Below are 12,782 nucleotides of genomic sequence, written 5' to 3'. Positions count from 1 at the left end.
TAGGTAGCTGTGTTTACTGTTCAAAAAGTGTGGTTTTGTCAAGATCAGTGATTTTTTTTGTATAAATCATTGTAATTTATCAATAATAAACATGTTCAATTCATTGCGAATTTGTGTCACACTTGTAAGAGTCTTAAAAAGTCCCGTAAGCTTGTTTAAAGAAACCTGCATTTGGTTATTATGGCCATTATTATGCAATATTAGCACTCATAGAACATCTTATAGCTAATCACAGTGCAGTGCAGGGTCAGAACAATAGGGTTGGCATAATGTTCTTTATATACAGTAATAAAGTCCAGACAAATATAGCATATGATATAGGTTACAATACAATATACACATTGTATACAATACATAATTAGGCCTGTCATTATAATCACATTATCCTCAATAATATTAGAAAATCGTGATATCTATGTCTGTTGTGTTTATTTGTATGTTTGTTCACATATATAACAGTGAACAGTATTTTAGCCATTCAATGCAATACCAGACCAATGCTTCAAAAACTGAGAAAGAGTATATATTTACCAAACTATGTTTAATTAAAATGTTGTTGTCCTTAAAAAAAGGTATAATTTCATGCTATTGTTGAGCTATTTTATTACCATTATGTTAGTGGCATTTAAATCTGGTCTTAAAATGAGAATAATATTTTTATTGCAAAAAAATCTGGGACAATTGTGGATTATGTCCAAAAAAAATTCTTATTGTGAAAAAAAAAATTCTGTATGTATATGCATAGTACCGCATATACATACAGCTCTGGAACAAAACAAGAGACAACTTTACCAGTTTCTGAATCAGTTTCTCCATTAAGTTTTGCTATTTATAGGTTTATGTTTGAGTAAAATGAACATTGTTGTTTTATTTTATAAACTACTGACATTTCTCACAAATTCCAAATTAAAAAATTGTCATTTGGAGTATTTATTAGCAGAAAATGAGAAATGGCTGAGCTGCAAGACCTCAAATAATGCAAAGAAAACAAGGTCATATTCATAAAGTTTTAGGAGTTCAGAAATCAATATTTGGTGGAATAACCCTGGTGGTTTTTAATCACAGTTTTTATGCATCTTGGCATCATGTTCTCCTCCACCAGTCTTACACACTGCTTTTGGATAACTTTATGCTGCTCACTCCTGGTGCAAAAATTCAAGCAGTTCAGTTTGGTGGTTTGATGGCTTGTGATCATCCATCTTCCTCTTGATTATATTCCAGAGGTTTTTAATTTGGTAAAATCAAAGAAACTCATCATTTTTCATAAGTGGTCTCTTTTTTCACAGAGCTGTATATATATGATATACCAAATACATAAAGAATCAAGTGCTATACTGATTACTTCAAACAATGAAAAGTAGGAACAATTGAACTGTCACATGCTATACAGAGCCTTTGAAAAATTATAATTAAATATATACATTTATAATAAAAATAGAATCTATTTAAAATATAGATTATATTGATTAGTAATCCTGTGTGTTGTTTTGTTCTAACCCTGCAGAATATGAAGAGGAGGAGTGGAGTGACTGGTCGCCGTGCAGTGTCTCCTGTGGGCATGGTAATCAGAAGAGGATCCGCTCGTGTGGATACGCCTGCACTGCTACAGAGTCCCGGACGTGTGAACTTCAGCGCTGCCCAGGTGAGACCCAGCCGCAACTCTTAAGAGCTTAAGTATTAGTGTAAGCTTGCCCTGGTGAGAAGAAATGATACTAAAAGTACATTTTCTGTCATATAATTTATGAAAATACACATTAAATATATTTTCTTTGTATTTCCATAAAATGTATTTGTAAGCAATATGCTTTCAATTGTTTGTAGTGGCATCAAACACTGCTTAAAGTGCACTTTAGTGTTTTTTTCCCAGTGTCAAAAAGGTGTACACAATATGTGCATCAATATCAAGACATAGACTTAAATCTACTTAAGTTTGCATAAGTAGCTTAATTACAATTAAAATATACTTAAGCTACCATAGATACACACTAAATATACTTAATACATACTAAATACACTTGAGTTCCAAAAGAGTACATTTAATATATTAAGTATATTAAAAATATATATCTTGTCAGGGCCAGACAGGAAGGAGACTGGTGCAGATACAATAAAATAACTTTTATTAAAGTTATAGAGTAAACAGGGGTAGTCAACAGAAACAGGGTCAATACCAAAAATGCACAGTGTAGAGAAACCATACCATAAACGGAGGACAGTCCAGAGTTCATACACGGAAAGGCAGTATCACAGGGTAGGCAAAAATCCAAAGTACAATAAACAGTCCAGGTCATACACGGTAATCCAACACAAGGGAGCAGGCAAAAATCGAAGTCGGTAGAAAACAAAAACAAGATCATACACGGAAAATAGCAAGGGCAAGAGAAACGCTTTGTATTGTAGGATATACCAAACAGATACTCGGCGAGGTGTGAGCGTGAGCATGGTCCTTAAATACACTGAGTAATCAGTACTCGGGACTTCCTGGTGGCGTCATGTGACGTGTCATGTGATCGGGAGTGTGTGTTGTGTCATGGAGTGGTGCGTTCTGGGTATTGTAGTTGTTACTGTGAGAATCGCAGATAGAGCTGGATGTGGGAGACACAGACGTGCTTTCAGCACCAGACATGACAGTACCCTCCCCCTGAGGAACCGGAGCGGAGGCAGAACGGGGCCGACCCCGGCGACGACCACCCGGCGGACAGGGAGTACCGGCGGGAGGTGCAGGTGTCGGAGCGGAGGTGCCAGACAGACGGGGCTCACCAGAGCGAGAAACCCGACGAGTTGGAGCAGAGGAGGTCGGAGGACGCTTGGGACGTCCACGGGGCCTAGGAGCAGGCTTACCAGGAAAACGAGCATGAAACTCCACGAGCAAGGCAGGGTCCAGCACGTCTTTGGCAGCCACCCAACAACGCTCCTCCGGACCATACCCCTCCCAATCGATAAGGTATTGGAGCACACCCCCACGTCTGCGTGAATCCAGCACCTCCCGGACAGCATACGTGGACGACCCCTCCCCCTCCACAGCCGCGGGTGGAACATCAGCCGGTGCAGCGTCAGCGAGCGGACCCGGGACCATAGGCTTGAGGAGAGATACATGGAAAGAATTATTAACACGATACTGAGGGGGTAACTCCACCTTGTAAGTAACTTCATTAATACGTGACAAAATCTTAAGAGGACCAATAAACTTAGGCAGGAGCTTTCTACAACTACCCTCAAACCTAAAGTCCCGGGTAGAGAGCCACACCCGATCTCCTGGTTGGTAGTCTGGGTTGTCACCACGGTGCTTGTCAGCACGCTCCTTGTACACGCGCAGTACCTCAGAGACTTTACGATGCGTGTCTTCCCACACCTGCTCACTGCGCTTCATCCATTCATCCACAGCCGGCACATCAGTGGACACCGCTGTCCAAGGAGCTAGAGGAGGCTGAAAACCCAGAACACACTGAAAGGGGGTGAGGCCAGAGGTAGTGTTAACTAGGGAGTTTTGTGCTATTTCAGCCCAGACGAGGTATTGTGACCAATCAGTGGGATGTTTGAAGCAGTATGTGCGGAGGAATTTCCCGAGTTCCTGATTAACCCTCTCACATTGACCATTACATGTAGGGTGGAACCCAGAAGTGAGACTGACATGTACACCGAGATGTTCAAAAAATGCCTTCCACACACGAGAAGTAAATTGAGGACCACGGTCAGACAAAATATCTTCGGGGATACCAAAGTGTCTAAATACATGCATATAAATAGCTTGAGCAGTTTGGAAGGCAGTAGGCAGAGCTGGGAATGGAATAAATTTAACCCCTCTAGAGAAACGATCAACAATAGTGAGAACTGTAGTATAACCCTCAGATACAGGCAGATCAGTAACAAAATCAACCGCTATATGCGACCAAGGTCTCTCAGGTACAGGGAGAGGTAGTAGCTTACCGGCTGGAAGGGTTTTAGGCGTTTTACATTGCGCACAGACAGAGCAGGAGGTAACGAAAGAGTGAACATCAGCACGCATAGAATCCCACCAGTAACGGGCAGAGAGTAATTGTAAAGTGCGTGTGACACCAGGATGACCAGAGGTCAAAGCGGAATGAGCCCAGGTGATGAGCCTGTCTCGAAACTGAACGGGTACGAACGTTTTACCCTGAGGACAGTCCTCAGAATTGGGCTGATTAGTGTTACTTTGGCGAATCTGATCGTCTAACTCCCATTGAATGGTTGCGATCTGAACAGAGGGAGGAAGAATGCGTTCAGCCTCCTGGGGCTGGGATGCGCTGTCCACAGTGCTGTAAACCCTGGACAGCGCATCAGCTTTAGTATTACGGTTTCCCGGACGGAACGAGATCGAGAAGTTAAATCTAGAGAAAAAAAGAGACCAACGTGCTTGTCTCGGATTAAGTCGCTTAGCCGTGCGGAGGTATTCCAAATTCTTGTGATCAGTATACACAGTAAACGGATGAACGGACCCCTCCAGCCAGTGACGCCATTCTTCTAGAGCTAATTTCACAGCAAGAAGTTCCCTATCCCCTATCCCATAGTTACGCTCCGCAGGGGAAAGCTTGCGTGAGAAGAAGGCTACAGGAAACAATTTGGGTGGCGACCCACTACGCTGAGAGAGAACCGCGCCAACACCCGATTCGGAAGCGTCCACTTCCACTACGAAGGGAAACTCGGGATTAGGGTGCTTAAGTACAGGGGCTGAAGTGAACGCAGCTTTCAGCTCACTGAAAGCGCGATCTGCTTCGGTTGACCACTTCAGGATTTTAGCAGCCCCCTTAGTGAGAGCAGTCAGGGGCGCAGCAATGGAGCTAAAGTTACGGATGAACCGCCTATAAAAATTAGCGAAGCCAAGGAATCGCTGGAGTTCTTTAATGGTCTGGGGCACTGGCCAATTAGTAACGGCAGTTACTTTCTCATCGTCCATAAGGACACCGGAGGAACTGATAACGTAGCCGAGAAATGTGACCCTTTGAGTGTGGAACTCACATTTCTCGGCTTTGGCAAACAGACTATGTTCTCTCAGGCGTTGGAGAACTTGGCGGACATGCTGAATGTGTGTGGGGAGATCTGGTGAATAGATAAGGATATCGTCTATAAAAAGGACAACAGAGTGATTAATGAGATCGCGAAATATGTCATTCATAAACGACTGGAATATAGCTGGGGCGTTAGCGAGACCGTAGCTCATGACCAGGTATTCATAGTGGCCGTTGGTGGTGGAAAACGCCGTTTTCCATTCGTCACCTTCCCTGATACGAATGAGATTATAAGCGCTACGGAGATCGAGTTTGGTGAAGTACACGGCATTACGTAACTGTTCGAGAGCTGCTGGGATTAACGGGAGCGGGTAAGCGAACTTTTTAGTAATGTCGTTTAAGCCTCTGTAATCTATGCAGGGTCTCAAACCCCCATCCTTCTTCTTCACGAAGAAGAAACCTGAACCAACTGGGGATTTGGATGGGCGAATGAAACCCTGCGCAAGAGCTTCACTAACATACTCTTCCATAGCCTTCTCCTCATCACGAGACAATGGGTACACACGAGCTTTGGGCAGTACAGAACCCTCTATTAAATCAATAGAGCAATCATAGGGGCGATGCGGAGGTAACTCAGTAGCTTTAGCTTTACTAAACACATCAGAAAAATCATAGTACTCGGAGGGAATATCAGGGGTATCTACAGAATTAGGGCTTTCGACAGAGGTAGATTGCAAAGAGAGTGAAATTAAAGATAAACAGTTCTCACGACAAAAAGGAGACCAGGCAGTGATGTCTCCCAGGCTCCATGAAATGACGGGGTCGTGTGTCTTTAGCCATGGCGCTCCCAAAACCAGTGGATGTTCTGTGCGTGGGAGCACATAGAGAGAGAGCTGTTCCACATGTAGAGCGCTGGCTTGAAGGGTGAGAGGAAGAGTCTGCAGGGTCACAGGTTTGGAGCGTACAGTCTCTCCATCGATGGCATGGATGGAGATCGACTTGGAGAGAACTTTCGTGGGTATGGCGTGCTCCTCCACCAAATCCAGGCTGATAAAGTTCCCCTCCGACCCAGAATCTACAAGCGCTGAGACACAAAAAACATCCGTTGGAGTGGTAATAATAACAGGCAACTCGAAACATTTTTCTTTAAGTTTAGAAACAGGGGTACATACCACGTTAGCGCGTGGAGTACTCTCCACGCGCTGTCCCAGAGCAGACGCTTGAGCAGAATTGGGCCGGAGTTCACAGTTCGCCCTTAGATGACCTGGACCACCACAATAGAGGCACAGGTGAAGGCGTATGCGACGCTGCCTCTCAGCGACGGATAGTCTGGATCGTGTGATGTCCATGGGCTCAGGGCTGGGTGCAGGCACAGATTCCGGAACTGGATTCCCGGACTGGAGTTGCACAGGGCGAACCACAGGAGTGTGGCTAACAGCTTTGGGCTTACGGGAAAGGAGCTGATCCAGACGGATAGACAGAGCGATCAGCTGATCCAGGGTGAGTGAGTCGTCCTTGCATGCAAGTTCTCTTTGAATCTCGGGGTTAAGTCCGTGTCGAAACATGGAGATGAGAGCAGGGTCGTTCCAACCGCTGCTAGCAGCTAACGTACGGAACTTCAGAGCAAAGGCTGCCACAGATAGTTTACCTTGCTTCAAGGAAATCAGAAGCTCTCCACTAGATTGCCCATAGCGTGTATGATCAAAAACACTGCGAAAAATAGACAAAAAAGTGTCGTAGCTGGATTCAGAAATGCTTTCCCAAATAGCTGTAGCCCAGTCCAAAGCCTTGCCAGACAACCGAGAAATTATAAACCCGATTTTAGCTTTATCAGAAGCAGGAGGTGAGTTGCTAAAAAACACGGAGCACTGGAGCAGAAATCCATTACACTTCTCAGTGTTACCGTCATAGACCTCTGGTTTACACACAGCGAAAAAGGGAGTAGTGGGTTTGTTAGGACTGGCTACAGGGCTAACCACTGGGCTAGGGTTCTGGGTGGACAAACCCCGGAGGTGACTCATAATATCGGCTAGCTGCTGCTGTTGGTTAACCTGGTGGCGTGCTAGCTCATCAACAGCTTGGGTCACACCAGCGAGCGTTTGCTGGTGCTGACCTAGAAGCCGACCCTGGTTAGCCAAACTAGACTTAATAGACTCTGTATCCGCAGTCTCTGTCATTACGGCCGAGTATCTTGTCAGGGCCAGACAGGAAGGAGACTGGTGCAGATACAATAAAATAACTTTTATTAAAGTTATAGAGTAAACAGGGGTAGTCAACAGAAACAGGGTCAATACCAAAAATGCACAGTGTAGAGAAACCATACCATAAACGGAGGACAGTCCAGAGTTCATACACGGAAAGGCAGTATCACAGGTTAGGCAAAAATCCAAAGTACAATAAACAGTCCAGGTCATACACGGTAATCCAACACAAGGGAGCAGGCAAAAATCGAAGTCGGTAGAAAACAAAAACAAGATCATACATGGAGAATAGCAAGGGCAAGAGAAACGCTTTGTATTGTAGGATATACCAAACAGATACTCGGCGAGGTGTGAGCGTGAGCATGGTCCTTAAATACACTGAGTAATCAATACTCGGGACTTCCTGGTGGCGTCATGTGACGTGTCATGTGATCGGGAGTGTGTGTTGTGTCATGGAGTGGTGCGTTCTGGGTATTGTAGTTGTTACTGTGAGAATCGCAGATAGAGCTGGATGTGGGAGACACAGACGTGCTTTCAGCACCAGACATGACATATATATATATATATACTTAAATGCTCTTTTCTTATACAAGGTTAATAACATGATCACATATCTAGGATTACATTGCAAGGCCAAACAAACTGTGGTAAAATATTCTTTATATAGTTATAAAGTAAGTAAAAAAATGCAATAACATATGATATCGATATTGATATTGATATTATATCATCCATATTTCAAATAGTCATATATTTATTATTAATTAAACATCTTTTTTTAAGTGAAAATTGTCTTAATTGAACTGTAACACTCTACAGAATCTCTGACATATTACATCAAACAATATAAATCCTTTTGATGTAATACTCTATACACATAGTGTACAGAGGATAGAGATCTATAGGCCCTAAATCAAGACCTGACGTTCATTGCTATCTTGGCAACGCAGGCGCGCACTTATCACGTGGTGCACGTGGACATCACCCTTTGGTGACTCTTTGATACCCACCCAGAGAGAACATAGCCAAATGTGCTTTTTCAGGGCTCCGATGGTAGCCGATGGCAAGCTGCATGAACAGGATTCGAACCAGTGATCTTCTGATCATAGTGGTAGCGCTTAGCCCACTGGACCACTCTCAATTTGTAACAAATTCCCATTCATATATACCAGTAAGATAAATGCTTTTAAACATTTGACCTAAGTGTCTGAGACTTTTGTACAGAAGTGTATGTTGGGATGTATTAGGGGGAAAAGCTCCTGTGAGACAGATCAATGTGTTCTTTCAGTACAACCCACACACACACACACTCTCACACACACACACACACACTCACACAGCCCTCAGTCTGTCCACTCACAGCCCAGCCGTTAAACACTGCTGACTTACCCAAACACACACAGTAAAGCTGCAGTCCATTTCCAGCAGCCCAGCTGATTTAGGCAGAGATACAGAACCGCTGTACACTGGGAATTGATGCTGATCTGTCCTCCAATCCCAGTCTGAGTTAGCATGGTACGCACCGTGTGTAATAGATGGTGCTTGTACACACCGAACCTTCGCCACCCATGTTTCCATCACTGGTAAAAGCTAGGAAAATATGGAGACCAAGCTAAATAACATGCAGTTGGAGAATTGCCAGGTTGCTTGCTGTATAGTCGTGATGCTGACATCTGCTTTTCTTCTTCTTCTTTTTCTTCTTCAGATGATCTGAATGCAGTGACAGAGCTCATCCCTCATGAGATGAATGACACAGATGCTTTTGATACAGGTTGGTAAAGTGCATTCAACACTCTTACTGTATGTACCTTATTTGTCGCACCATAAGGCGCACCAGATTATAAAGAGCACTATCAATAAACGTCTATTTTCTGGTCTATGTTTTATATATAATGCACATCGGATTTTAAGGTGCACAACACCAGAACAAATAACTAAAAGTAGAAACTGGGGTGTCGGCATATTTTCCTTCTAAGTTCAGCAGGTCCTGTAAAGCTAAGCTAAGGTAAGTAAACAAAACTGTAATTCCTAAAAAAAAAAAAAAAAAACATTTTAGACGAGTCAGACAAGTCAAACGAGTTAGCGGTTAGCCGCTAATGACACCCGACAGAGCTACACTGAGGAACTCTGAGTTTTCCGGTGAGCCAGGGCAATATTAGCTATAGATATTAGTTAGCTCGCCACTGAACGGTAAATAAGCTAGTGGTTAGTGGCTATTGCTAATGCTGCTCCAACAGTGCTAGTCAGAGTCAGCAGTAGGGTACAGGCCGATAATACTCACCTCTAAACGGCAAAAGAGCTAGCGCTTTGCACAGTTAGCAGCTAATGCTAATACTGCTGGAGAACTAAACTGAAACTCTTTTAAAACTCTGTACTTTAGTGGCATGGCTTTAAGGCTCCTTAAAACCCGACTGGTATAATTCATACATAAGGCACATTGAAGATTTTTGGGACAATTGAAGGATTTTACATGTGCCTTATAATGTGAAACTTACGGTTTGTATACATTTTATTTTAACTGTATAAATTGGAAATAATAGAATGTCTCTCAGTTAACAGCTGTGCTGAACTCATCAAGAGTTAGTTACTTGAATTTCCTGGCTCTTAATGTGTTTGAGAGCATCAGTTATAAAGTTGTGAAGAGGTAGAGTTTGTATTATGGTAGGTAAAATAAAAACTTCAAGAAGAAATAAGGGTTAGTCAATCCAAAAAGAAGAATTTCAAGAAGTTTGAAAGTATCCTTAAGTGCTGTCACCACAAAGACCATCAAAAACATGATTAATGAATATATGATGAAACTGGCACTCATCAGGACCGCCCCAGAAAAGGTGTTAGATGTATTGCAGAAGCAAAAATAAATTCCATTGTCAGTTTTTGTGTCCTTTTTTTAATATCATGGAGACCTTTTACAGAAGTAGAAGTAACTCTTGTACTGCAGAATAGATGCAAAATAATACAATTTAGGAATAAATTAAGAGACCACTTCAGTTTTTGACTCAGTTTCTCTGATTTTGCTATTTATAGGTTTATGTTTGAGTAAAATGAACATTGTGGTTTTATTCAACATTTCTCCCAAATTACAATACAGAGCTGTATGAGGTATAAAATAAAAGTGCAAATAAGTGCAAATAAATGCCATAGAATAAGCACTCCTAACCAATCCTTTTTAAAGTACAATTCAGTAAATAAGTCTTTAGTGAACTATTTATTGGTCAAGAAGATTTGTTAATCTTTAGATGATTTTACAAGGTTAGATATGTTACAGAATAAAAAAAAAAATATATATATATATATATATATATATATATTTTTTTTTTTTTTCACTCTGATTCACATCTGACAGCACTTTCTTCTAGTATCGGCCCAGGACATTTATAAGGTTTATATCAGATTGCCGCCATCACTAACACTCAGCGTAAACCTCTGTGATGATAATTTGTTAAATATATTTGAATCTGGTGTATTAGTTTAAATCTTTCGCCGTGTTTTTGCGGAGTTCAGCCAGTACTAATAGGGCTGATTTATAATAATTATGTATTTATGTGTGCTTAGGAGATTATGCGCCAGGGGATTGGTTAATTCCCACCATTTGAGCTGATTGTACTTACAGCTTTACGGCTTCTCTCTTTAAATATTTATTGATTTTATTATCTTGCGATTAGTCCGTGTCCAGTTTAAAGCATGTTTCCTCTGCAGCTGAAATGGTCCTTGTCCTGATGGAAACGACCCCTCTGAGGCTGCAATCAGAGGAGGAGAGCAGAGGTCCAGTTGGACCGAAGGGGGATCCCACATTTAACGTTTTCAGTATTGCTCCACCGAGAGCGATGCTGAGGCCATGAAACCGTACTATTTACTTTGCTTTTTCTTTTTTCTTTTCTTTTTACGTCTGGCTCGGAACGTTGAAAATGATATCTCATTTTATTCAGCCATAATAATAATGAGCGGCGTAGGAAAACATAACAAGATAAAGTGTCGTGCATGTCTTTCATAAACTCATTATTTTTCTATCTATATAATTCACATTGGAATCTAAATGTTTCTAATGAATATGGTCCAGTACAGCAGATCTCCTGCGTAGATGGTTTTCTTCAGCGGGGGGTAAAATATGCTGATGCTTAGAGCTGTCTACTTCAGTTAACCTCATATATTCATACTGCCACGTTAACCCTTTGAGGCAATGTATGTTGATCACTCTAAGAAAGTTCCCAGTCTTAAGCTCTGGAAAAAAAATAAGAGAGCACTTAAAAATGATGAGTTTCTTTGATTTTACCAAATTAAAAACCTCTGGAATATAATCAAGAGGAAGATGGATGATCACAAGCCATCAAACCAAGCTGAACTGCTTGAATTTTTGCACCAGGAGTAAAGACATAAAGTTATCCAAAAGCAGCGTGTAAGACTGGTGGAGGAGAACATGATGCCAAGATGCATGAAAACTGTGATCAAAAAAACAGGGTTATTCCACCAAATATTGATTTCTGAACTCTTAAAACTTTATGAATATGAACTTGTTTTCTTTACGTTATTTGAGGTCTGAAAGCTCTGCGTTTTTTTTTTTTTGTTATTTCAGCCATTTCTTATTTTGGGACAATTGGATATCCAAATTGGGAGAAAATGGGGAAAAATCTGAAATAAAATTATAAAAAAAGCAAATAAAACAACAATGTTCATTTTACTCAAACATAAACCTATAAATAGCAAAACTAAATAGAGAAACTGATTCAGAAACTGAAGTGGTCTCTTAATTTTTTTCCAGAGCTGTATATAAGATATAATAGACTCTTTGGCCATCTTTGCAATGGTACCGGACATTTATGTTCATTAGATGTTACGGCCAAAACACACCCATTATTATTTAAGAGAATTAGTGCATGCCTTTTGCTCGTTTGCTCGTAAACTTTGCAAGGTGCACATTTCCTGTCGTTACCATAGCGAAGACACACTGACACACTGTTTGAATGGAGAGAGACCAAAATATTCTAAACTTAAAGTCAAAATACAGTTTTAACACCATATTTAAAATAAAAAAGTGATTTACTGCCCTGCTATGGTTACTGCGCTTGCGCAGATCTCCACATTGGGGTGGAGCTTCTTTACATTTTTTGGCTTATTTGCTGATATTTTTAAGCACATTAATCAACCTGTATGGCACCCAAGTAAAGGAAACTTTCCAGCTGCTAGTGTTATTAAAATAGTCCAAAAAATAAAAAATAGTTATTTTATTCCTAGGTTTTCTTAGCTTTCAATAAATATTACACATATTTGTTGCTTTTCCCCCACCCTGATCAAAATAATATATTTATATCTGTTGTGTAATATCAAAAAATGCCTAAAATATGCCAGTATTATAACTTTGACAGCCGATCTCCTGCGTAGCTGGTTTTCTTCAGCAGGGGGTAAAATCTGCTGATGTTCAGAGCTGTCTGCTTCAGTTAAGCTCATACTCGTACTGCCACATTAAAGAGAGACTATGTCAGTACAGTACAGTAGAAAGAGCTGAATTTAAATAGAAGTGATTACTGACGTTTTCTGAACATATGCTACTCATTCAGTGTTGGGGGAATCTAGCATTTTTTTATGTTTTGAATTGTAAATGAGCTTGTTTTCTAACTTT

General features: G+C 41.2%; 1 protein-coding gene across 1 annotated transcript in view; it reads left to right on the top strand.

Annotated features, from left to right (window-relative positions):
• ism2a (isthmin 2a) overlaps positions 1-12,782 on the top strand; it is a 64,148-nt gene that overhangs the window by 42,354 nt on the left and 9,012 nt on the right. Inside the window, exons 4-5 of the mRNA XM_022673267.2 lie at positions 1,505-1,642; positions 8,874-8,939. Of these exons, the coding sequence (XP_022528988.1) occupies positions 1,505-1,642; positions 8,874-8,939 (204 nt within the window). The remainder of the gene's footprint in view (positions 1-1,504; positions 1,643-8,873; positions 8,940-12,782) is intronic.

Source organism: Astyanax mexicanus, chromosome 14 (assembly GCF_023375975.1).
Source record: "Astyanax mexicanus isolate ESR-SI-001 chromosome 14, AstMex3_surface, whole genome shotgun sequence".
NCBI classification, from domain to species: domain Eukaryota; kingdom Metazoa; phylum Chordata; class Actinopteri; order Characiformes; family Acestrorhamphidae; genus Astyanax; species Astyanax mexicanus.
The sequence above is the reverse complement of the archived record's forward strand: the minus strand, read 5'-3'. Positions and strand labels throughout refer to the sequence as shown.